The sequence below is a fragment of the Macrotis lagotis genome, chromosome 5 (assembly GCF_037893015.1).
Source record: "Macrotis lagotis isolate mMagLag1 chromosome 5, bilby.v1.9.chrom.fasta, whole genome shotgun sequence".
Classification (NCBI taxonomy): Eukaryota; Metazoa; Chordata; class Mammalia; order Peramelemorphia; family Peramelidae; genus Macrotis; species Macrotis lagotis.
The window spans coordinates 137,453,296-137,480,960 of NC_133662.1; the positions used below are offsets into that span (position 1 = coordinate 137,453,296).

Here is a 27,665-nt window from a genome sequence, read left to right on the forward strand (position 1 = left end):
TAATTATTCTCTTCATCAATGATAGAGAAATGAATACATCTGCTGTGCTGGGAATAAACAGAGTTTTGAGGCTATTGAAATTTCAGTTTTCTAGACATGGTAAAGATATCTTAGGAGTATCCTAAAAATCATCTTTGATGAAGACATGAGAAAGGAAGCAGTCAGTCTTTGGCAAACTAAATAATTGAGAAGACCATATATTTATAGTCATACAACTAACTAAAAGGTGGAGGGAATATAAAAATAGTTTAATTTGGCAAAGCATAAATTCCATCTTAAAGGCTTTTCTCCATCAAGGTATCTCACATGTATATTTTAAAGTCATATGCACTTCCTTGAGAGATACATCAGAGATAAATTTGTTTGATGACTGCTTATAAATATCAAATGAGAAATAAAACAGCAAAATACATGTTAATGAAAGGTATTTCATTGTCATGAAAAATGTCCAAGCAGCAGAATACAAATGGAAGAATGATTGCTGATAAATAGTCAGGTCTCCCAGATGTTCCTACTTGCAAGTGACCTTGTGCTGGCTGCTCTAAGCCCCTGATCATCATGACAGCTCCTGAATGAGGTTCCTAATTATTCCTAAATATTTTACCTAACTACTGGCACAGGAAAGCCAAGTCATGAATAATGCCTGTTGTCTTGCCTGTGATAAGCAATTTGATGGACAACCCATTCATCTGGTCCATCAATATGTAGCTTGGACAGGCTCTGTAGAGGGCCAGTGAATTAGGACAAGAATTGATGGGAAAAGATGGGTGGGCTCAAATGTCTTTGGAAATTCATCAGTACCTGCAATAACCCTAACAATAAAGGATCATCTTTTTAATATCAATAGCTACCTGGTAGTACTATATATGAATTTGAAGTGGGAAATATCACAGGTTAAAAAGAATTAAATGTGCATGTCACTGAACACACATGGTGAGCATAAATAAACTTCAGCATATAACCAATGAAGAATTGTGTAGATAAATGGAAGTAAAAAATTGGAAATAGATGTAACCAGAACAGAAATTGGGTCAATAACATAACAGGAGAAGTAAACAATGAAAAATATGGGTGCTTTATTTTTACTTATTCAAAGTTTACAAATCTTGAGAATGAACACTGGTGAGGGATTTATGGAGGACATAGACAAGAATTTGCACAAGAAAATGTGGATTAATACATTTTTTTGCTCCATTATAGCCAGCATATTCTCAGGTTCAGTTCTACTGTTTACTATCATCAATAAAGTCTGTGTGACTTTTTAGTAGTATTCAGAACTTCTAGTCAGTAGATTACATATCTCTATCTGTTTCTTCTCGATCCAATTCTGATGATTTTTTTGTAATTCTGACCTATCTTTTCAGGATAATCAATCTTCATCCACTATCATTATTTAAATCCTTATATAATATTTTGCTTAGATAAAAGTAGTTACTTGATTTAAACATGACAACATTGTTCTAGGGAGGGAAAATTCAAAGATAATTTTTGTGACTTTTAGAGATAAGACCAAAGGTATTAAGATGTTATTTAAATTCACCCAAAGAATCAGAGGCAAAAGTAAGATTATGATTTTGTTTTGAGTTTAAAATAATTTCTTTAGACCATTGGGTCATGTAGTCATTATTGAATTGACTTGTCACATACAAAATATGAATAAATCCATTTAAGGGAAAAGAGGATAGGAGAAAGATTAATAGCTCTCTTTTGCTATTCAATTTATTAAAAGTTAAGGCAGGAATGTCCCCTTAATCTCTCTTTAAAATATTTCCTGGTACTGAATGTACAAGTATGTGAGTAAATTTGTGAACATTTTTCCCTGTATGTATATAGGCAGTACATAATGCAGTATTGGTATAAGAGACAACCTTATTCCCCCTCCCCCCATATCACATAGAGTTGTCCTAAATATCTAATAAATCAAACGATACCACTTTGTGTGCAAAGGGATTTAGCTAGTGAGAAAAATCAGTGGCCTTGTGTTTTTCCAGGTCTTGAGAGTCCCTAAAAAAGGTAGCTCTACATTCCTGCTTGTTATTAGTGATTATGGACTCAGCTGAGTCTAGTCACATAATAACATGTCATAGGGATACTGCCCTCCACTGTGCTATATTCATGTCTGCAGAAATAGCAATGCCATTTTATTCTCTATTGGCTAGACTAATCTCTGTCTGTGAGCCCAGAATGATCTGCCCATCCTCTGTTGTCCCATGAGAAGAGACATGAAAACTCCAATGCTAATGTTTTTTTCTCTCTGTTTCTTCTTTGTCCTTGTCCTCAACCAACAACTACAACAACCTAGCTTTAGTCCAACGTGCCACTTAGACTGGAATCGGGGGCTAATATGTGATGAATGTCCTGTCGGGTACACCGGTCTACACTGTGAGAGGTAAGCAAAACAACATATTGCCTTTCAGAGTGATGTCTACCTTAGAGACTTTAAAAACAGATTATGTCATTCTTTGCACTCCCCAAGTAAAAGGTTAAAACATAACAATAACAAAACTTCAACAATGTTCAGTGAAATGAAATTAAGTCCCTCTACACACCTGTCAAACAAATGAAGTACATTTTAATTGTTTATTCATACCTTATAAATTGCTCTATAAATCTCTATTCCCACAAAGAATACTTGATTAATGTTTTATTTTTAAAGGTTATGCATTAGCCTATTGTATCCAGAAAGTATTTCCCAAGTTGAAGTAGTATATTTTAAGATTCATCTTGCTATCTTGGTCAAAACATTTTTACCTTTCATAATTAGCTTTTCTCTCCTTAAATTAAGACTTGAAAGTTTAGAACCTGGTTCATGAAATGGTCCATGACTTAATATTATTGAGTTTTTTTGTTTTTGTTTTGTTTTTTTCAAATTAGTATGGAGTCAAAAATGTAATTTTTCGTCTGCTTTATATGTTGTTCTTATTGTTCCCTAAAAAATATTTTCATTCTGATGATATGTAATTTCTGCAGTAGAATATTATCTGGTCAAAAGTTTCAATAGTCATTTTTTTAATATGGTGACTTAGATATAATTTTCTATGATTTCCTTGTCTTAGAATCCATTATTAAGAGGGAAACAAGTATAAGGAAAGGTCTCTCTCTCTATAAATTAGGTTCTTGCCTTTGGTAAATTATCAAATACCACTTCCCTGTCCAGATCAGCGTAACTGAAATAGGCTCTTTGCTATGCCTTCTGGAAGTAGAGAGGTAGTCACCTGCTTTTGCCCATCATCACCAGGACTAATCTTGCTGAGCACTATTCTTGCCTATCTTTTCTGTCTGCCTTGAAAATTGTTGGCCTTGTTCAGCCAAGGTTCCTGAAGTTAATAATTGTACAAATAAATCATCCAGGGAGCATACCAATAAAATGACCCTGGATGTTTCCTGACAAAGTAATAAGTGTGATTTTAGGATCTGGCAAATTCTGTACATTATGGATAAGGCTAGAATTAGAGTAAATTAGATTTTAATTGAAGTGATATACATAAAAAATGATAGGTCAATAATTGTAAAAGTCAAATGTATAACAAAAATGAAGGCTATGAAGGTTTCTTCCCTTTACAAATAAATAAGTAATTGCTACATCAGCAAGTAATTTTTATCAAAATCAGGATCCCTCTATCTCACCCTATTCACTTTTTTTTAAGCAATTGGAAAATTAGAGCTCATTTGTTCCTTGAGGCCATTAAACCTGCTCATTTAAATGATCCATGGGCCTTCCATGTGTTTCTCATTCTTTCTTACTAATTTCTATGTCAATGAGAAAACAATTTCTAAACCTGGAAAGAAAAATTTTGATACTGTATCACTGGTGAACTAGGTAGAAAAGAGGCCTAGAAACCTAGAATACCAGGAAGAAACTAAACTGAATTTCAGAAAAAGTTATTATGATGAAGCTAAGGAACTAGTATACAAAAATAATTATAACCAGATTGATAGGAAGTAGGATCAGTGGTAGCAAGGGGATACTGTGGGTCCTAATATTTGTTCTTTTGGCAAAATTCATCTTGGCTAGATGAGCAAAACAGTCAGTTTTCTTCAAGCAGGGGAAGCAAAATAACTTTGCTCTTCTTTTACTTATTTGAACTCAGCATAAAGGCAGAGAGGAGGCAAAGGGGTAGCAATAGGAAACAAGAGCCATGGTAGAAGATAAACTTTGACTATGGGTAGTCTTGGTAGTAAACTCATTACACTTAATTTAATTAATTAATTAAATTAATTTAATTGAGCCAATTATATGGTGGCACTTGTAATGAAATTCTATCATGGTGTAGAGCAACAAGTTACCTATAACTGAAAATTATAGATCGTCAGAGAGAAAAGCCCATAGGAGAGTTTTTTCATTTTACCTAGGGAATCAGAAGATTTGAGGTTAATATTTAATTGTTTTTAAATTATCAGTCTGGGCAATAGACTTTTAGCAATTAAACCTTCCAGGGATGAGAGCACAGGATGAGGTTGCATCAATAGCAATAATGATATTAGGGACATTGCTTTCTTTGATATGCATGTTCTTTCCCTCTACTTGGTCACTGGAAGAGATAGGAATATATATGTGAAAGAACCCTGTACTACAAGTTAGGAAATGTTAAAGCTCTACTAAGTCAGGTCACCTCTTTGGACTTATTTCTTCCTTGTGTAATGAAGAGTGTGGCAAAGGAGAGAAAGGAGTAAATGGTATTTTTAAATCATCTACTAAACATCAGGCACAAAGTTAAATAATTCCTTAAATTATTTACTGCCAAAGCACTTTAATTCTATATATCCTCTTCCCCTTTTCCAGGACAGTGTCTTTTGGTGGTGTTATCTTCCTAGTAGATTCTCTTTTCTAATGGAAGAAATTGATTTTGTTAATCTTGTATTCTTCATTCATTTCTCTTTTCCCAAATATTTTCCAATTGAATTAGAGGAAAATAACGTGGAAAGAACAACTGGTATTTGACTAATTGCAGCAATTCTAGTCCCCAAATCCTGGTCCTTAGATAGAATTTCCTTACTCTGCCTTGAATATGAAGAATTCTTTTGGAATTCTGGATGATAGGTCATTTTCAGAGTGCAGGGTTGAAAATCTGGAAAGATCTAAATGACTGATTGATTTATAATACTGCCAATTAATTTAATCTAAACATATCATAAAATTAGGCACTATTATTAATAAGCAAAGACTTATATGATGATAAATATTATGTTCACAGATCATAGTAGTATTTATATGTTCCAAAGGAAATTTTTGTATGACTCCATAAGACAGCTAATAAAAAGTCTTCTAAAATGTATTAGTAGTGAATAGATTTTTTTTTCACTGAAGTGTAACATGAATTAACCATCTTGTCTATTCATAATTTTTGCTTAAATGTCATACAACAAAACCCTCTGGAAGGCATAGGTGCTGCTTATGACTTACATATTAATCTGTTTAATTATGACCATTTTCTCCTTGGAACGAATTTTTCTCCTATTGTGGAAGAAATTTGCACAATTAATTGGTACCTGTGTTAAGAAGAATTCCCAGACCTTGTTAAATAATGTCATCTCTCTAGAGGGCAGTAAGTCATTTTGAGGGAAGTGAACTGAAAGTAATGGATTTTAGTTGACTGTAATAATTATCTTTGATATATCCTTATTCCACTGGAGCAAAATCCATTTATTTAGAGTAAACAAAATGAAATATAAAGCTATGTGGATGTGATGATAAATTCCAAATGTCAAACAAAGCAAGAAAAATGTGGGCGATAATTCATTTGGACTTCTTGGTATTTTGATTAAATACCTCCCTCTAAAGGGAAGATAACAACAATAATAATAATTGAATGTTCCTTCCTTCCTCTTCCCCTCTACCTCTTCCACTTCTTGCAGTGGGGATATTTATGTCTTACACAGCAATATGCTTCTATTCACCATCTCTTTGATTCTCCAGCCCAAACTTCCCTTATTATGAGTATAATCAGCAACTACTCACTTACAGGCATTATCTCCTCAAATTAAAATGTAAGTTCCTGGAGGGCAGAGTGTTTAACTTTTGTTTGTATATCCCCAGGGCTTAGCATAACGTCCAGTGTAGAGGAAGCATTTAATTGATACTTTCTACTCCTCCAATCAAAATTTCCAAGCTATATTATTTCATTTGAGCTTCAAAGCATTTTATGCAAATGAAAGTTCAATGAATAAAAAAGTGGCAGCTTACATACTCCATTTTAGTTAATATATAGCTCATCTTTAAAAAGAAGCAACAAGTTGATGACAATAGTCTATCAATGATATTTGCACAAAATTAGGCTTTCCTTTTTTTTTTCTTTGGAAGTTATTTTGTGGAAGACAATTAATATTAGAGTCGGGAAGTACAAATCTAATTATTAGTTCATTCATGTCTGTGGTGCTCATTAAATTTTCATGAATTTACCCTGAGAGACTGCCTGATATATCTCAAATAAAATTGTACTTATCTCTTTTCCTGAAAGCAGAGAGTCTTTCTAATCTTACAAAACAGTAATGTGTCTGAATTGCCTTTAAAAACAATATATTACATGGAGGAAATTATTTTCTTCATCTTTTCCCTCTATTTTTGTCCATTGCTACTCTGCATTCCCATAGGATGACATGGGTATCTGTTATTGCCCAGAAAGCTTTCTACTTTCTATTATTTCTACTTTATCTTTCTTCTCCCCTATTTTTCTCTCTCAGTCTGAGAATATGAGCAAGAATGAAGTATGAGTAAAAGTAATGAAAGGGAAAGCAGACCAGAATATAAATTGGTGGGTCCTGTCTGCATAAGTACCTTTTGAATAGGTACTAATAATCTGACACATTAAATAGCAAGATTTGTAGAGTTCTTTGATCAGGGAAAATATTAAACTCTAATTTAATAAGAGCTTTGTGTACTTAAAAAAAAAAGCAACAACCTTCTGGGTTTTGTCATTATTGTGCCAAATATAGCACATTCTTAAAAAAAAAAGAAAAAGGAATGCCTACAATCTATCCATATTGATTTCTAAATTATTAAAAAAAATATCTAATGGTCTGACACCCAGGCCATTCCATTTTACCAGCATCCTGTGTAAATCCTGAGCAATCTCCAACAACTATCCTCCCTAGAAAGGGAGATGAACAGACATAAGAACTCATTTCATATGAACAGGTTTCCATGATCTCCCTCCCCTGTTAATTGCCAACATATTCTTGGTTACCCCTAAAGTTCTGTCTTTATATTTTTAACCTGAATTCTCCTAACAAGTTTATACTGGGGGAAAAAAGAGGTTGAGCATTGTATATTAATACAGAAAAGCAACCAGTTCAGGAGCTACATATGATGTGTTGTAATACAAAGGCTGTCCAACCTGGACTTGAATTCCTCTGGAGAGCCACTAGACAGATTTTTTATTATGCTTTAGTCTCGTCTTCAGCACAAATGTCAAAGTTTGGGGGATTTTTTCCCCCTGCTGAAATCTAATTACCAGTGGAACTGCCAGGATATCATCTGGTATCTACACTGCAGTTACAAATTTTAAAATAAAAAAAAAAAGAATGAAGAAAACTTGCATTTGGAGGAGGAAGGGAAAGAAATACTTGAAAGAGCATCATCTTATCTTGAGAGATTAGTATCATGACAAATGTGTAAACACTTTTGCTGATGGGGTTTCATGAGTCCAAAAGAATTCTGACAGATTGAATCTTTTGCTTTAGGTGTGCAGAAGGCTATTTTGGACAACCTTCTGTACCTGGAGGATCATGTCAACCATGCCAATGCAATGACAACCTTGACTTCTCCATCCCGGGCAGCTGTGACAGCTTGTCTGGCTCTTGTCTGATATGTAAGCCAGGTACAACAGGCCGCTATTGTGAGCGCTGTGCCGACGGATATTTTGGAGATGCAGTTGATGCAAAGAACTGTCAGCGTAAGTCCTGAACCACTGTTGCCCCTGACAGAATTGATGTATTATATCTTAAAGTAGCTGATCAGTTCTTGAGTAGAGATGGAAGAGCAGGAAATTGTATAAATAATACATACACTTAAGGTTATACTCTAACAAAACCTCATTTGGTAATTTTTGTTCTCTTCCGGGGTTGGCTTCTCAATTAAAGCATTCTTAAATGCTATTTATTTTAAAGTGTGTTTGGAATATCATTGGGACAAGCATGGGCTAAAGTCCAAGTAAAGAATAATAATTAGTAAATTAATTTAGCAGGTTCCAGTTTTGCTTCATTTGTCAGCTGTAATCATTTGCTTGAACCACATGATTTGTATTCAGTGAGCACATTTACATCATATACCTGCTAGGGAAATGATCATATTCTAAGTTCTGAAAAGTATAAATTACATGACATTGAAATTCAGCATTGAGACCCCAAGCCCAATCAATATTTTAAATATACTGGTACTTTTGAGCAAAGCATAAGTTCTTCATTAAACTGACAAACTATATTCTAGTTTGTCCTGAATCATAGATTTATGAAAAAAAAATTGTGTGTGACTTTACCAATATTCTACCCAAATAGGTATTAACATATTTAACTATAAGCTTACAAATATTTATTTGTCCTTTTCATCCATCCAATTGGACAAAAATTCTTGTTCATATGACCTTGTCATTCATATATGAAAATGACAAAAGTCATAGAATCTAGAGGAAACATTTATTTACAAGAAGGGTAAACGTAAGTTTAGGTAAACGTAATTATCCATTTTAGAGTGGTCCATAATTATTTAATGAAATCACTGTCAACTTGCAGCTGCCATCATAATCAGAAGTCAGATACATATGGTAGTGGCCCCAAAGCATTGCCAAATTAATCACATAGAAAGGGACCTTACAAATTCTCTAGTTGGGTCATAGAAAGTGCACTAATATGGAAACTGTTATAAATGTTAGACTATGTTGCTGCACCGCCACCTAGTGATCACTCTCCTCTAAGCATTTAAACCAGTTGCAAAGCATGCATCTAATCACCATTAAAAAGATGATTTTTCTCCCTACCTGTTTAGAGAAGAACATCAGGTTTTCATGACAGTTAGACTCTGTGGCTCTAGTTGCTAAGTACCTAATATTTGTAGTTGTCTATCTCTCCAAAGCAATGATTACCAACATACTAAAAAGACTGTCACAATGAATAACAACAACAATAATAAACATTTATTAACATTACAGCTAGGCACTCTGCTGTCCATGTATAGTACCTTAATTGATCATCCCAATAATTAAGTAGGTTCTAGGTAGTATTCCCATTTTAGAGAAGAAGAAACTGAGGTAAAAACAGAGATTGTGACTTATCCAGTGTCACACAGCTAATAAGTATCTATGGTCAGATTAGAACTCAGGAGTTCCTTATCTATAAACTGCACTATACTAGTTAAGGAGATCAGTATTCAAATGCTGCCACTGAAACATAATATGTTTCCAAGGTCTGGTCATTTAATCTCTCCCAGTGCTCATGGAAACTAAGATTATAAGTAACAGAGAGTTGTGACTTGCATTCATGGAGGGAGTTTGTATATTAGAAGCTTTCCAACTAATAAAATAAGAAATCAATAAACAAAAATGTTTATATTATATATATATATGTATAAAACAAAATTTCTAGCATAATAGCACCTAGAACAATAACTTGATATCACTGAATTTTCTTAGGAAAATACAATAACAGAATAGTGTTTATTGAGAGTAGTCATAATTTAGTTGTTAACCAAATTGACCCTTTATCGGTCACTTTTTTCCCCCGTTCTCCAACTTAATTTCTCTTCTGATTTTAATGCAAAAGAAAATATGAGGGGAATATCTTCCATATAATTTATTGTAAAGGTCTAATGTATAGCTTGAAGTTTTAGGTACCCAAAGAATAGTTATGGTTGCAAAGATATGCAAACCACCATGCCAGGAGTGGGTCATGATTGTACCTTCTCAAAGGGATACAGGATCATTATATGTGATAGAATTGGGATCAGAGAAAAAAACCCTTAACTCCAAATAAAAATTATTATTAAAAACATTTTCATTTTTTAATAAAGAATTTTAATTATCACATGAAGACAATAGCCCCATTGTTCATACTTGCCAGACTTCCAAAAAGAAAGATCAGCTATTTCTATTTCCCCAAAAATATTTCTGTGTGACCTTGAGTAAACTTTGCCTTGAAGGTACCTAAGTGGCTCTTAGAGTACTAAGGCTGGAGTTAGGAAGACCAGAGTTCAAAATTGGCCTCAGACACTTAACTAGCTCTATAGCCTTGAACAAGTCACTTAACCTCAGTTTGTCTTAGTCAACTAGAGAAGGAAATGGCAAACCAGCCAAATATTTTTGCCAAAAAGACAAAACAAAACCAGGTTCGTTCATGCTATGGTCCCTAGTGTCATGAAATCATACACAATTGAATAACAAAACAGAAAAATAAATTTCATGAAATTTTATTTTACAAGCAATGATCCACATGTATATTTTCTCTTATGTTTTACTCATGTTGAATTGTAACATTTCCTTTTATTAAAAAATTAATTCCTTCCATTTTTTAAAAGAAAAAAATAGTTTTCATTACTTTGGGTATTTTTCAAAATGCTGAAAATGAGTTACCATAAAGTTTTTCTAACAAATTTCATTTTGCTGTATTTAATGTAAGAGAAAAATAGAACCTAAGATTATAAGGTCACTTTCCACTGATTTTTCTTATTTAGCTATTCATATCAATGTTGGACAGTCAGAATTAAAAATCATATACAAATTTAAAGTAAGAAGAAAAAACAGATCTCTAATTTCTAGATGCTATGAATGTACATGTATGCTTCCTTTAATAAATTCAAACTTAGAAATTAAGAGTGAAAACAATTAGGCTTATTCCCCATTAATCTTTACTTTTAGCACACTTTATTTTTACTTTAATAGACTTGATTCTCATTTGTCAGTAAACTTTATTATGCCACCTGGAGCTACAATGTCTCTTTAATATGTCTGATTTCAAAAGTTATAAGACTGTCATCTAGAACATCTGGAATCAGGTATTATTCTTATACTTAAAAGACAATCCTAAATTAACTAGAAGGAAGTGATTAGTTAAAATGTCATGTCAAATTTATGAGAAATAAGATAAGTGGAATTCATTGTAAGAATTCATGCTAATACTGAATTCACAGTTGAGAAGCAAAATGTTTAATAGAAATGAATAAAATTCAATGATACAATAGAAGTCATTGCCAGGGGAAAATCTTTCTCTGCCAGAAATTCATCTTAGTAGACTAAACTAGTACTTAGGAGAAGTGGGTTCTAATCCCACCTCTTCTATGGGTTTGTAGTGCTACCTGAAGGAAATCACTTAATCTTTCTCTAATCCTTGGTTTTAATCATCTGTAAAATTAATAGAATTGGATTTGGAGGCCTCTACATTCCCTGACAGGTCTAACATTCTCTGATTCTACTAATCCCATAATTATTTCAAAGACCTACATTCAAAGCCAGAGTAAAAATAAAGGCAAAAGTAGTTTTGAACTTATATTAGCTTTTGGTAGAGCCCGACTTCACCCTATCTTCCACCCCACTGAACTATGAGAGTTGAAACCAAGGAGAATACATAGTAGGATATGATGAGGGAAAGGAAAAATTCTGGAAAAATGCTCTTGGGGAGAGAACTCTTTGAGGAGAAAGGATTGGATGATCAGGAAAGGCTTTCGTCATTTCCATCTGATAGTATAATATCTTTAACTTTTTACAGTCATAGGTAGCACTGTATAAAGTTCAGGGGAGAAAAAGGTATTTCCTGTTCATGAATATTACATATCCTAAAATAATTTATTATTTTATGGAAAGGCATGACATTAGGAAGTCTATAGAATTAAAAATGGCAAGAGGTGCAAATGCCCAAATTTATTGTATAACCCTGGAATATTTTTAAAAATAGATTTACCCCAATAGAAAGCAAGTTCCTTGAGGACATGGACTATTTTTTTTTGTCATTATGTCCCTAATGCTTAGCATCGCTTTGCTATTGTTCAGTCATGCAGTCCTGTCCTACCCTACATGATCCAATGGACAAAGTAGATGGGTTTTCTTGGCAAAAGATACTAACTAAAGTGATTTGTCATTTCCTTAGACTCATTTTACAGATGAGAAACTGAGGCATATATAGGAGTTAAGTGACTTACCCAGGGTCACACAGTTAATAAGTATCTGAGATCAAATTGAAGTTTTAAGCTATTAAATATTCTTAATTTGAGAGTTTGGGAGCTCCCCATATTTAATATTCTTAATATCTAAAGATAGTGAAAATATTAAAACAAAATTGCACTGGCACTTTGAGAAAAACCTTAAGTCACTGTGGAAGACACTGAGAAAAATGCAATGATGTTGGCCTTCAAGGAGCTCAAAAATAGAAGACAGAAGATATTTGCTTACAATTATAGTTCAAGGTAGATTATGATGAGTAGTACCAAAGAACTACACAGTGTTAGATGTATTCAGAGGAGGGAGAGCTCATTTCTTCCTGGAAGAAGGCTCCTAAGGATGACTTTGTAGAATTTTTGAACTGAGTGTTAGATGTTAGGTATGATTTCAAAAAGGCAGAGATTTCTTAAAAGAGCCATTTTGCTGAATTCAGTAGCAAATCTTATAGAGGTGAGATAGGTGGGGAAGGTATAGGGATAAACAATTAGTACTGTTATTCAAACAATACACATATTGTTTGATTTATCAATTATAATTCATGCAGTGATTTCAGATTTCAAAATGCTTTACATACATTCTCCAATGTGAAATTTAAAATAGTCATGTAAAACAGGTAGTACAAATATTGTTATCCCTATTTTTCAGAGAAGAAAATTGAGACTCTGAGGCTAAATGACATATTCAGAATCAAATAAATGATGTCTCATATGTGAAATTCAAACTCAGATTTCTCAAGTAAGCTAACATATGCAAAGTGTTTTGCAAACCTTAAATTGCTATATAAATACTGGTTTTTAATTATTATTATTATTTCAATTCTTGTACCTTTTACTCCTACATAATGACAGTGTTGTCATTCAGTTGTTTCAGTTGTATCCAACTCTCAGTGACCCCATTCTGTATTTTCTTGACAAAGATGCTGGAGTAGTTGACCATTTCCTTCTCCAGCTCATTTTATAGATGAGGACACTTATGTCAAACATGGTGAAGTGACTCTCACAAGGTCACACAGCTCGTAAGAGTCCAAGGTCATATTTGAACTCGTGAAGATAAGTTTTCAGGGTTCCAAGTCCTGGTACTCTTTCAACTGTGTCACCACACTCACCTGCAGGTATATGTGTTTGTGTGTATCTGCATGTATGTCTATATAAATATATACACCTATAGTCATGTTTTGGATGGGATTATAGATGTAGAAATAAATTCATGCACAAAATATAACTAAGTAACTAAATAAATAAATGTAAAGTTACTTCCTGAGAGTGGGAGAAAGCACTAATAAGAGGACAAATCCATAAGACCTCTGGTAGGTGGAAACATTTGATCTGAGCCTGAGAAAAGCTAGAGAATCTAAAAAGAAGTAAAAGATGCCATCCCTTGGGGGAAGAGATTGGTCATCCTGTTGAGTGATGAGGTGGAATACTGTGGAATTAGTCTGCAAAGGTAAAGTGGAGTAAGACTAGGAAGGTCTCTAAATGTCAAACACAGGGGTTTGTATTTTTTTCCTGGAGGTAAAAGTAAGCCACTAAACCTTCTTAAGCATGGAAATGACATGCTCAGAACTATGTATGATAAGGTATTTAATAGCACTTTCATATGTGTAAAGTACTATTTAAAATCAAGATTAATAGTAATAATCATAGTAGTCATAGGAATGATCACATTTCTAGACTGTCAGAAATTAATGAATGAAACAAAAAACGAATAAATTTATTATGTGAGTGCTAAGCACTAGAGATACAGGTAAAAAGTGAGATAGTCCTTGTTCTCAATGAGTTCTCTTCTTTGGGAAAGATGGTCTTAAAGGTTCAGTGATGGTACAGTTGGAAAGGCTTAGATTCCTTAGATTGTATAAGTAGGTAAGATGACAGGTAAGATATACGACATAGGAACAGGTCAGATAGTCAAGCCTACAAGATTTTCAGAGGCATTTGTCAGCAAAGATGAAAGACCTGGTGATCTTTCATCTCATCAGAAGGAATGAAAGTTGCTGACTCCCATCCCAATAGAGACTCTTGAACAATTGACCCGTTGGGCTAAAGGGAAAGGGCAATGGGTAAGAGGAGGCTGTGTTCAGCCTTCCTCCCACATGGCTCTAAATGGTTTCTGGGATGTAATAGGAGAAAGCAAGTTGGTTGGGAACTCCCATGCTGGAGGCTCTGAATGAGGAATTTCTTTTTCCCTTTGTAGCTTGTCACTGTAACCCCAATGGCTCATTCTCAGAGGTTTGCCATACACAGACAGGGCAATGTCAATGCAGACCCAATGTTCAAGGACTTCGCTGTGATGAGTGCCAGGTAAGGAGTAAGCTTTTCCTAATCTGTTTTTATTCATGTCAAAATCTATAAGAAGATTCATTTTAAATTTTAAATATTTAAATAGTATGTTTTGTTATATTTTAATATGTAATAGAGAGCCAGATTAATAGAGTGTGAATAGCATTGTAGTCTGGTAGTCCTAGGTGCAAATTCTGCCTTTGATACATTTTAGTTGTGTGACCACAGATAAATAGCTTAACTTCTTAAGTATCCCAGACTCTTTTCCAAGATTTTAAATTATTGGTCTGAACTGGTAGAGGCATTTTCTGCACTGAAAGTCTGTACTATGATAAAATCACAGATCCAGACCAAAAGAAAAATATACATTATTGAAAGAAGAGTTAGAAATCATTTATCTACTTATTTAAGGAAAATGAAATATTTAGAGTAATCAGAAAAAATTATGGTAAATTAACATTTGGCTATCAGCATATACTTCATAGACAATAGAAATGTATAATATTTGCTGTAAATTCAGATGTCCCTGTAGTAAAGAATATAAACCATTCATATTTATAGTATGAGCAATTTTACAGCTCTTTGAGGAAATTCCCACCACAGGCAAAGCTCTGGGAAGATCTTATTCAATACAAAGTAAAACACTTTGTTATCCTTACGTTCCTGGCACAGTTTTAAATAGCCTTTGATTTTTAACAAAATACCTCGAGTTTTGTCATTTTGAACACATTGCCAGTTACTGTTTTGAACTTGATAAACAGCTTTGAGTTGAATAAAATGTGTTTTTTTAAAGAATCATCTTACAAAAATGAGATATTTAATGAAAATTAGCTGTCAATCACATGTGAATGGAACTCTACCAACCCTATGGCAATCAGCAAAGTCTACACTTGGAGAATTTCCCAGAGATGAAGCTTTGCCATGGTCCCTCCATGCTGAGTCCACTCCATTTGTTAGGACTGATAGAATTCACTTGCAAGGCAGAGAGTCAAGAAAAGTAGAATAAAGAAGAATGAAGATAATCATTTAACTCTGGTCTTAACTCTGGTCTCTGTTGTTGTCATTTCAATCATATTCAATTTTTCATGACCCCATTGGGGTTTTCTTGGCAAAGATATTGGAGTGGTTTGCCTTTCCCTTTTGGCACATTTTACAGGAATGTAAAGGAAACTAAGACAAATGACTTGCCCAGGGTCACACAGCTAATAAGTGTGAGGTCATATTTGAAAACAGGAAGATAGGGCTTGCTCCTTCCAGGGTCAGCACTCTATCCACTGTGCCCCATAGCTGTCATTAGCCAACACTTTTGGTCAACTGGCCACAGATATTCTCTTGAAACTCATTTCTGCAGTCTATCTGTTCCAAAAATTATTAGCCCATAAGAATCCTGGGAGGCAATTTGGTAGAGTAGAAAGACTGACTCAGGAAGACCTTGGTTCAAGATCTGCCTCTGACACAAACTGATTGTGTGACATTAGACAAGTCACTCCTTAGCCCCCAAAGCTATAATTTTAAGAGCAACTGTGGCTCTGTATTCATAAAGGTAGATTTCCTTACTGGGAGTTGCCTACCTCAATGAAATCACAGATCTTGTCCAAAAATATGAGTTTGTGTGTGTGTGTGTGTGTGTGTGTGTGTGTGTGTGTGTAAAAACACACATACATATATGATATTTTTGTATTCGCCTATATACATTCAGTTGAAGCTACTTCTCTAGTGTCAACACCCTGATGTTAGGAATATCTAAGACTATCATAGAATTCCAACTCTTGAATACCTTCTTATGCCCTCTGTTTCACATTTTCTTTTGTCTTTGGCTTTGAAAGCCCCAGTTGCAGTGGGACTCAGGGAAGCAATTCTGTGTGTTTTGTGACTGCAACCCTCTTGGCTCTGCGTCACCTCACTGCGACAGAACTGGAAGATGTGTCTGTAAATCAGGATTCCTAGGTAAAAAGTGTGAACTCAGCAGGCAGGTGCATAAGCAGGAGGAGAAGCCGTGGAGAACCCAGCAACTCCAAGGTCCCCCCCCACCCCCTCCTCCTCTGAGGTGGGGGTCTGTCAGCGCCAGTGGGTGCCCTCGGGGAGCCTATAGGGCCCAGTCTCGGGTAATCTCTGAGGCACTGCATGAATGTGTCTCCGCATGGATTTTCTATGTGCTTTTTTCTTTGTGTGCCTAACACAAGGCCTGGTACACTAGTGTTTTAATAAATGCATACTGATTGATGGCCACTGGATATGCCTTTATTATATAGACATTATTAATGCAGGAATAAATTGATTGTCAGCTTTAGATTTTGAATGTGTCTTCCTAAGGAAGGCCCAAGTTGGACTTTCCCATTTCCCTGCTTGAAAGCCTTTGTTGGTCCCCTATTGTCTCTAGGGTAAAATCCAAATCAAAGAGATGAGCTTTGAAGACCTTCCTTCCCTAGCCTTTCCAGATTTATTTCCCATCACTCTCTTCATTGTCCTCATTGATCACACCAAAATGAACACTCTCTATGTGTGCGCAAAGGTGGTCTTTTGGGCCAACATCCTCTCCTTTTGGTACATCACCTTTAAGAACCAGAATCTTTCTTAAGATGCTGCTACCTTACACTCTTCCAGGAAGCCTTCCCTCATCTGCCCCTTGAGCCTTGCTGAAAGGGCTCTTTGAATCCTCATTTGTACTAGAATGGTTTATCTAGTTCTGCCCATTGTCCCAAACCCATGGGCATCAAGACTTTTAGCTTTCCAAGGCTGTGCTTAAACTCTGGCAGCTGCTGCCCACCTGAAAGGGCAGATAGTATAAAGGGGGAGAGGTTAGAGAAAAGGAAGAGAAAGAAGAGAAGAGAGACAATCAGACTCATAAAACATGTCAACTATGGCATGAAGGATTGTAACTTGTAACATTAAAGTGTCCTCATACCTAACTAAATCTTACCAATGTAATTGTATTAGATACTCACCTAAATCAGCTTAAAAAAACAACAAAGGCTCAATTCAAGAAATTAAGAAAAGATGTAGCAAGGTATCCCTTTTGACTTATTATTATTAATTACTATCTCATCAAGTTTTGTTTTTATGGGTTCAGAGGGACAATCTCTCTGCTAATCTCTTTTCTAACAAAAATTAGAAAAGACATAATCAAGTTTTCTGGACAGTTCCATCAGGTCTCATTTCTAGTTTTATCCATCTTTTTTTTTTAAGATCTAATTCTGGTGTCGTGCTTTAAAACAAGATCTGCCTGGAGCCCGGTGACTGTCATTCTTGTAGTCATGTATTGAGTACCAATGCATGCATATAGACTTGCAAATATAGCTAGCTGCTCCTGCAACCCAAGAGCTCCTATTTTCTGGAGTAGAGGGAAAGAAGAAGAAAACTAAGGATTAGTTTAAAGAAAATAAACCAAGTTCTCCTTACAAACCATGAAAAGAAAATAAATGTATTCAGCCAGTTGCCCAGATATTTGTAGATATCCAAATGTTTGCCATCACATACATAAAATATCCAAGTACTTGAGATGAATTTTTATCTGGATATTTGACTGTATGAATAGGAAAAAAAATTGAAGAGGATATAAGAAAGAATTGATTTTTTCAATTCTAAGAATTTTCCTATTTTCATTTATGAAATATAAAATTTCACAACAGAAAGTATGGTTCTTTAAAAACATAGTGTCATTTCTTAGGGAAGGAAAATCTTTAGTTTTTAAAACACAAAAAAGCAGAAGGAAAAGCATTCAATTCCATGGCCTTTTTCCTGCAAAGTCCTATTTCAGCCTTTCAGTTTAGTTTTCACCTTTATAAATAGAATTTATGAGAACCTATCAAACTTCTTATTGAGAGCTGAGCTCTAGACTCTGCTTGGTTGGCTTCAGTGCATTAATCTGAATGTCTGGCCTGAGATCTTTGTTATTCATGTTTGTTTTTTGAGTGTGCTTTTCTTAACCTTTGAAAGTAATCTTTGAAGGTGACAGTTGCAATTAGAAATGTAATTATTGAATTTGAGTATTCTTTACTCTGTAGTTACTTGATCTCTTTTTTTAATTATAGCATTTCACTATTGGGAAATTCTGTGTAGGAAATTACTTGCTATTGATTTTATTGAAAAATATTTCCTACAGGATTCCTTGGGTGGCTTAGCTCATTTTAAAAGCTGAGTACTACCTTTATTCCATTTCTTGTTTAAGTTAAACAATATCAAACTGTCACATTGGATCCTCTTTTTCCCTTTTTTTCCTTCTACTAACATCACTAGCCATTTATCATTTCCATCTGGGTTTGCAAAATATTAGAAATGGAGAGAGAAAAAAGTGCATAGTAAGTAGAAGTTTAAAACATCATGCCTAGATATTCAGCTTATTCAATCTGTAGCAAAATTTGAAAGCTCCTTAAGTCTTAAGAAAACTGATGTTTTATGATTCCCATCTTATTATCTACATAAAAAATTATACTGAAAAAATTATCTTGGCAATAAAAAATAATGTTTTCTTGGTCCATATGCAATCAGTTTCTGAAGTTGTTTTCACAAAATAATATGGTAAAGAAGTTCACTGAGTCTAATGTTATATTTGGAATTATGTTTTTTAATCTCTATTTGCTGGAATGGAGGGAAAGAAGAAGAAAACTAAGGATTAGTTTAAAGAAAATAAACCAAGCTCTCCTTACAAACCATGTAAAGAAAATAAATGCATTCAGCCAGTTGCCCAGTTGCCTCTATGTCCAACATAGCTGGGGTGATGGCACACTGACCTTCATATGCAAACTTGTCTTATGAAGATGATTTTTGTTTATTCTACTAGTAATAAGAGAGGGGTTTGTACTTGGTTATATTCATTTTCATACAGCCCCCTTATGATTAGTTGTATATACTGTAGGACAATAGGCTAGTGTTAGGGATGCAGGTTGTGACTACAAATGACTATTTTCTTCAATTCACAGATAAATAGCTTGTATATGGATAACCCATGAAAAGGAAAATTCCTTTCTTTAACCTATTCTTAGAGATCTATTGTCAATAACCACACTGGGAAAAATCCCAACCAATCTATGATTTACACTTTGGTGGGCACAGAGTCCCCAAGACATTTCAGCAAACATGTCCTTAACTGCAATAAAGTGAATTTAGTAAATAATCATACTGACTCCACATCCCACTCATTTTTTGCAAATGTTTCACCTGGTGGTCTCAATGTCAGCTGGACCCTGACTGTGCCTAGAAAAATAATAGACTGTTGGTGGGGAGGGAGAGTAAGATTAGGGGAAAAATTGTAAAACTCAAAATAAATAAAATCTTTAATGGAAAAAATGACAGACTGTTGATGGTGATGGAAGATAAAAATGGATATTTTTGTCACATATTTGAAATAGACTGAATTTCAAAATAAAAAAATATTGGTATGTACATTTAAACAATTAGTGTGCAATCAAATAAACAAGTGATTCAACAGTTTCATTTTGCCTATAATTTACACAATCAATGGATCATAAATTTAGAGCTGGAAGTCACCATAGAAACAATTTAGTACAGATCTCCTTTTAAAGATAAAGTAACTAAGGTCCAGAGAGGTTAAATGACTTTTTCAAAGACTACACCAGTTATTTGTGGCAGAGTCAGAATTCAGACCCAGGTCTTCTGACTCATTCAGACCCACGATTCCTAAAGTGAAGACCAAGCATTTCTTTTAATTTGGTCAGATAGTATAGATAGAATTGAACAGAAGAAATATCAGCTCAGGAAAGAGAGAGAAAATATTTCTTTTCAATTTTTCTGAAGTTGTTTTAAAATAAGATTTAAAGCATCCATACCAACTTTTTGTGAATCTAAAAAACAGGACTTGAAAGAAGTTAGCTAAACCTAAAAGAAATGAACCTAAGAACAAGGGAGATTTTTAATTAAAACTTGAAGCCACCCATGGCTTCCATCTTTTGACTAGATCATTGCTATGACCTTGGGAAGTATGAGGAAAAGGCTAGTTAAAAATGTTACAGACTTCAAGATATTGCCCCTGTGCTGCCCTCACTTCTGATGTGACTTCAGTTTAATAGTCTTTCTCCTTTGATATGGTGGGAAATATCTATTAACTTTAGTAACAGTCTGACTGTCATAGTAATAACATAAAGGAGAAAAATCCAGAGCCCACAATTCCCTCTGTTCCCACATGCATGCTTTGTTTAGCTATTGTGATTTTGACTTATTTATCCTTAACTGGTTTTCCTTTTCCTTCCATGCCAGCCACAAACCTTTGGCCTACAGTCCTCCCGGGGCTGTGTTCCCTGCAACTGCAATTCCTTTGGATCTAAGTCTTTTGATTGTGAAGAGAGTGGGCAATGCTGGTGCCAGCCTGGAGTAGCAGGAAAGAAATGTGACCGATGTGCTCATGGCTTTTTCAATTTTCAAGAGGGAGGTTGCACTCGTAAGTAAAGAGTTATTCGCCTTTTGTCTCATTATTTAAGACTTTGGGAGGAAAGAAAAAGCTGCCCATTTATTTTCAACAACCTAAAAGGAAGCAACATGGGGGGCAGGGATTACCATTCAAACATGATTCCCAACAATTGGGAAGAACTGATTGCAAGGGTAAAATGCTAGGAAGCTTGTTGGTAAAGTTACTATTTGTTCTGAAAATTTGTGATGGAGAATAAGTAGATAGCCAAGGCATCGTTTGAGATGTACCTTAGCTTTGGGGAGATATTTCTAAAGGTTCAGATGTAGAGATAGCCTATTAACCAAGATTCTATTCAAATTAATACCATTTGAAGTTATAATTATGTAAAATATGGTCATTGGTTCCAGTCCAATGGAAATAAGTGTCTGAATTAAAATAATGAGACCACTTCACAGTATTCACTTTTTCCACTAATTGGTACCCCAAGATTAGTATCATGGGTATTAAAAGCACTTTGCCCTTGTTCAGTGCAAGTAATCCAGATTAATTAATTACATTCTATGGTATTGGTGAATGATTGCTGAATCACTACAATGATATTTAAAAATTGTGGATAATGGACTAAAGAAGATCAAATGTTCCAATTGTCAAATAAAAGAAGATAGATTCAGCAAGCAGGCCAGTGAACCTGACTTCAGTTGCTGGCAAAATTCTAAACATATTATCAATGAGATCATTATCAGCAAGCATAGAAAAGGGTGATCATATAGAACTAATATAGCTTCATGAGGATTAAGTTATGCCATACTTATCTAATTTAATTTTCTTGAGATATTTACTAACATGATAGGTCAAAAGATTATTATAAACACATTTTATCTGAATTTTAGCAAAGAATTTGATAAATTATCTCATCTGTCCTTATGGGAGGGGGGAAATTTAGTGATATCAGATAGAAACAAAAACATATTTCGATGGCTTCAGATCTTATTGAATGGTAAAACTTGAAGAGTTAGTCATTAAATAGTTTCATGTCAAATTAAAGTTTCCAGTGGAATGTCCCTTAAATAAATTTTTGGTCATATGCTGTTTAACAATTTTGATTGTGACTAAACAAGAAATACAGAGCAAGCTTATTAAATTTATAAAAGTTGGGGGAAATAACCTCACATACTGGATGAAAGAGACAAGATCCAAAAAACTCTTGAATGGCTAGAGCATTGGGCAGAATCTGACTCAAAGAAATCTAATTACAGTAAATATAAAATCTTATACTTGGGTTCAAGAAATTGACTTCACAAGAGACATAGTGATAAAGCAGTTAGTAAAAGATGAGGAATTTTTAGTGAATTGTAAGATCATTAGGCATCAGCATGATGATAGGATAGCCAAAAAAAAAAAAAACTAATTTATTCTTGATCTGCACCAAAAGACAGAATTTCTAGGAGAGTGGTGATACCAAATGTCAAGCAGAAGAGAACAGGGACAGGGGCAAAAAGGATGGTGAAGTCTATGTCATCATGGTAGATTGAAGGAACTAGGGATATTTCACCTGGCAACTCAAGGGGAATATCTAAAGGATCTATGATAGAAAGTTCCAAAAAGGTAAATTTAGCCTTCATATAATGAAAACCATCCTTATCATTAGAGCTCTCCCAATGTAGAATGGATTTCTTTAGACTGGGTTCTCTTTCACTGGAGAGATTCAAGCAGAGACTGAATGGCCTCTTGGTGAAAATTCCTGTAGGAAGAATTTTTTTGCTTTTAATATATGCTAAAGTAGATAGCTGTTAAAATTTCAACTCTAATATTTTGTGATTTGGTACACCAGCAAATCAAGAACACTTATTTAGAAAATAATTTTATGAGTCAATAGAAAATATAACTATTCATCAAGAACTTTAAACATTACCTCATACTAACTCATATTTATAAAGCACTTAAAAGTTATAGTTGTGTTTGCAAAATTAAAATTTTATCAAATATTATTTTCCTCTTACCCTCCCTTCCTTCCTCCCTCTGTCTTGTGTGTGTCTGTGTATGTGTGTGTCTGTGTTTATGTGCACATATGCATGTGTATCTCAGGAACAATGCACTCAGAGAATCTCTACATCTTCTTCAAATTAAAATTTTCTCAGATATTGGTTAAATCAGGTCATAGGTCCTGAATGCTGTAGAAAGGAAGGTACTATGGCCTTGGAATCATGAAGACCTGAATCTGAATCCTGCCAGACATTTATTATCTGTGTGATCCTAAGCAAGTCACATAACCCCTTCAGTTTTGGTTTCCTCATCTGTAGAATCAAGAAAATATTACCTCTTTAAAGAGCTATGTAAATATTAGCTATTATCATTTTCATTATCATCATTATTATTGATGGAACCACCTCATTTTATACATGAGGAAATTGAGGCCAAGAGAGGTGAAGTAATTTGCTTTTGCTGGTTTATCAAGGGGCCATCTTTTACTATAGATGGAAATGAAAGCAATTTGAAAGATGAGTGTAGGCCAGAAGGGAAATAATGGAATAGTTCTAAACCTCATGCAGTAAGATAATTTGTGTTTCAGAGAGTACAAGCTGATAAACTTCAGATCTGATTCCCTTATGCACACTTGTTACATGCCCTGCTACCATTTTCTTGGAAAGCAATAATTATACAGAGGTAAGGGAATACAAGCATGTATTTATGTGTCCATTACTTCAGGATGTGCCAGATACTATTCTAGGAACTAAGAATAAAGATATAAAGAGTTAAATAATTCCTACTCTCAAGGAACTCACATTTTAATGGTGGGGAGGACAAGAAACTTTTCCTACTTTCTCAATGCTATTGAAATCTCATCACACTGGAAATACACTCAACCTCTATCCTTCACACTTTGGAAGTCTCTCCACCTCTTCTTCTCTTTTTCATTATCTGTTTGCTCTTAGAACTTCCATTTTGAGAAGCATGCTCAGACCATCCAGGTCTTAATATCTCTTCAGGCTGCATTTTTGACTCTCCCAAAGTCCTTCTAGAATAAAACCTTCTTGTGCATAGGGATTACCTCTCTACCTGAATTTATATTTTTAGCAATTAACACAATGTCTAACACATAGTAAAGGCTTAAGAAAGGCTTGCTGAGGGGTGGTTAGGTGGTGTAGTGGATAAAGCACCAGCCTTGGAATCAGGAGTACCTGGGTTCAAATCCCATCTCAGACACTTAATAATTACCTAGCTGTGTGGCCTTGGGCAAGCCACTTAACCCCGTTTGCCTTACCAAAAAAAAAACCTTAAAAAAAAAGGCTTGCTGACTTCTTGACTTGTCCAGGAAAAAAACACACTTTAGACAAAATATCAGAGAATAATAAAATGCTCCTAATTTGGATAACTTAGGATTTGCAACCAAAACTTGTAGTGGGGTCCAGACTATCATTTGCCTTTCCTTAGCAAAATTCATTGTAAAGCTTAAAGCACTAAAGAAAGAGTTATTATCATTCCCTAAATATATTTTTATGTGTGTGTATATGTATAAGTTCTTGTCCTTCATTATGTGGAAGAAGATCAAAACAATATCACTAAGTTAGAGACAAGTTACAGTATCTAGCTGTGACTAATCAGACCAATAGGAGCTCAGATGCTCTACCACAGGTTGGGCACAAATAATCCATTGAACACCTGGAGTAGGTACCCGAAACTCATGTGTCTCACATTTCCTTAGAGCTTGCTCATAGAGCTCAGCAGCCTCTCTGATGAGGGCTCTTCATGCTTGATAATTCTGTGTCAGCATCTCCCATGATGCAGAGAGATCTTCAGAGTATCCTTGTTTCATTTCTTCTCACCTCCCTTCGAGTGCTTGCCCTTTGGGAGTTCTCCATAAATTAGTCTTTTTGGCAAGAACAAGTTTGGCATTTGAACAAAGTGGCCAGTCCATTGAAGTTGTGCTCTCTATAGCTATCTTTGAATGTGGTTCAATGTGGTTTAATTCCAGAAAAGGATGTGTGTGTGTATATGCGTGTGTGTATGTGTGTGTCTCTGTGTCTATGTTTATATATGTGCATATTATGTCATATATATATATATATATATATGTAGAGACAGTCCTAAAATCCTTTTATAGTCTTCAAATCTGACACAAAATATAAGAGATGTTATAGTCATTAAATTGATTTAGAAGCCCAAAATGATTGCTGATTCTGTTTATTAGTAGATAGGAAGGATGTTTAACATGCATTAGAGAATCAGATGTTCCCAGAAAACCTTAAATACTTTAAATTCATCCAATAACAAAGGAACTGAGATTTTAATTTAGAAAATATGCTTATTTATCTATTACAGTCAGATCAGGTCTGATCCATCGTAATGAGGGTAGACAGGTAATGAAATGGATAGAGCACTGGGCTGGCAGTCAGGAAAACTCAATTTTCTGAGTTCAAATTCAGTTTCACATACTAACTGTGTGACTATGGACAAGTCACAAGAACCTGATTGCCTCAATTATTTCATCTGGAAAATGAGCTGGAAAAGAAAATAGTAAACCACTGAACACAGACTGAGCAACAGTATCGATTATAACAGTCAGGCAGTGTGAGAAAGTGGAAAGGATCAGAAAAACCTGTATTCAAATCTTGACTGTTACTTGACTTGTAAATTAATTGGATTTACTAACTGTGTCACTGTGTGGGTCTCTCTTTCCTCCTATATAAAAAAAGTTTGAGAAGATAATTTTGAAGGCCTGTCGCAGACCTATAAAAATGAAAATTCTTATAATCTAAGACAAAACTATTAAATTCATTTAAGTTAATACTATAATTATCTTGAAAAATAATAAAGCTGCATTTTAAATGCATAATATATATTCAAATTCCTACTGTTTGTACAATAATGCCTTTAGTCATACAGATGAGAATATTAATATTCTTCGAAAGGGTTAGTATTATGCTAATCACTTTGTTAAAGACAAAATTAACACAGAGCTTAAATCAGAGAATTGGCAGGTTGGTCTCTCAGGTCATACTCTTATTTTATTCCATACATAAAGCTGACTTGAGTCATAGTATATTCAAAAAAGGAGTCACCAGACCTAATTTTAAATATATACTTTGTTATTTACTACCTCTCTGACTGTAGGCAAGTCATTTAATTTCTCTGGACCTCAGTTTCCTCATCTGTAAAATGAGGAAACCAGACTAAATTTCTTCTAGAAGATCTAAATCTATAATCTTATAATCCCTCTCAAATATTTTATCCTGTGTTTACATAGAATTTCTTTATACCATCCCATGAATGTTAAGCTCTGTAAAAGTTAATTTACCATCTCTTGCCTTAAATCTATTGAGTTCAAAAGGTTTATAGACTCTTTTGCTACAGGCAGGCTTATCTACTTATATATGTGATTACAAATTGAGATTTCCTAAGGTACTGGCATTGTTGTGTTTACTCACCAAATTTGAAGTTGCCTCTTTTTTCCTTCATTCTTCTGTTATAGAAGACTACACCAAAGTCCATTAGCCTAAGAGGAGCAAGGTTTTAAATGTTGTGTAAACAGAAAATGGAATCCTTCAGTAAGACAGATTTGAAGTTTTCCAAACTTTACCTCTATCTTCCCTGGGAAAAGGATATTGTGAAAGATCAATTTATTGTTTATTCTGCATCTTCCAACATTGTAAGGAAAGAGCAAGCTAACTACACAGAAATAAGGCAGATGGTAAATGCAGCCCCTAAAACACTTTGCACACTTAAGTAGTGTTCATGGAAAAGCACATTTTTTTAGACTTGCAGAGTTGTAAAACATTTGCTGATGCAGACCATTTTTGTCTTTTATTCACCATACTGAAGTTCAAAAGATCAAGTCTTATACCTATTGTTTACAATTCAGCTGGATCAACAGGAAAGGGGGGAGAGAACTTCTGTACAGTATGCAAAAAAATCAGAAGCAAATCCCAGAAGAACAAATCTTTTCATAGTCATGGTCCATAGAATTAAGACAAAATTAAACAGGATCATTTTTAATAATCATAATAAGATGATAAATGTTTTAAAATTTTGTGAGCTGGAAAGGGAATCAAGGAATTAGGTGAAAGGCAAGATAATTTCAACGTCATCTGAATATTATACTAATCATTCTTTTTTTCTTGTCTTTTGTTTTCTCTCCTTCCATGAAGCCTGTGAGTGTGCCCATCTGGGTAATAATTGTGACCCAACTACTGGTCAATGTATCTGTCCTCCCAATACCATTGGAGATAAGTGTAATAAATGTGCACCTAATTCTTGGGGTTACAGTATCATCCATGGCTGTAAGGTAAGTGGGTGCAATTCTTTCTGTCTCTATGGTAAAACCAGAAAATGGACCTATATTTTTTTCTAGTGAGGAACTAAAATTGCAAACCGAAATTGACAAAATCTTTCAGAATCATGCTTATACTATGGAATTCTGATACTGAGGAAGATCAGCCTTTTTTGAGGGTTTTTTTAGTCCTAAATGAAGCTTTATTTCCTTGTCTTAAATGAGTAAAAATTCAAAATCTCAAAGTCAGTTCAGATCCAAGCTATTATTATTCTCTCTAGAGGTCTTATACCTATGTAGTAATATAAATTCAGTGGCATATATTTTGAATTTTAGCTATGTAGGGTGGGTCAAATAAAATTTTATTTCCGCCTTCCCTGACTGAATACATAATTTCAGTCACCACGCTGTTTCTGTTATTTTTTTCTTCCTTCCTCTTATGGTTCATTTTGTTTGCACTAGTCTATTATCAAGTCAGTAGTCTCTGAGGATGTCTGTTGTACTCTGCATCATATATAATGTGCTATATTTAGTTATTGGCACCAATTTTAGGTAGGACCTAAATAATATGGAAGAGGACAACCAAAATAGTGAAAGGCTTAGATTTTATACCATCA

General features: G+C 34.4%; 1 protein-coding gene across 5 annotated transcripts in view; it reads left to right on the forward strand.

Annotated features, from left to right (window-relative positions):
- LAMA2 (laminin subunit alpha 2) overlaps window positions 1-27,665 on the forward strand; it is an 811,978-nt gene that overhangs the window by 532,614 nt on the left and 251,699 nt on the right. For 3 of the 5 annotated variants that reach the window (XM_074187557.1, XM_074187558.1, XM_074187559.1), the window contains exons 18-23: window positions 2,303-2,389; window positions 7,681-7,892; window positions 14,331-14,437; window positions 16,243-16,521; window positions 20,630-20,810; window positions 26,927-27,063. In XM_074187557.1, the coding sequence (XP_074043658.1) occupies window positions 2,303-2,389; window positions 7,681-7,892; window positions 14,331-14,437; window positions 16,243-16,521; window positions 20,630-20,810; window positions 26,927-27,063 (1,003 nt within the window). The remainder of the gene's footprint in view (window positions 1-2,302; window positions 2,390-7,680; window positions 7,893-14,330; window positions 14,438-16,242; window positions 16,522-20,629; window positions 20,811-26,926; window positions 27,064-27,665) is intronic. The other 2 variants (XM_074187560.1, XM_074187561.1) reach the window with 1 other exon arrangement.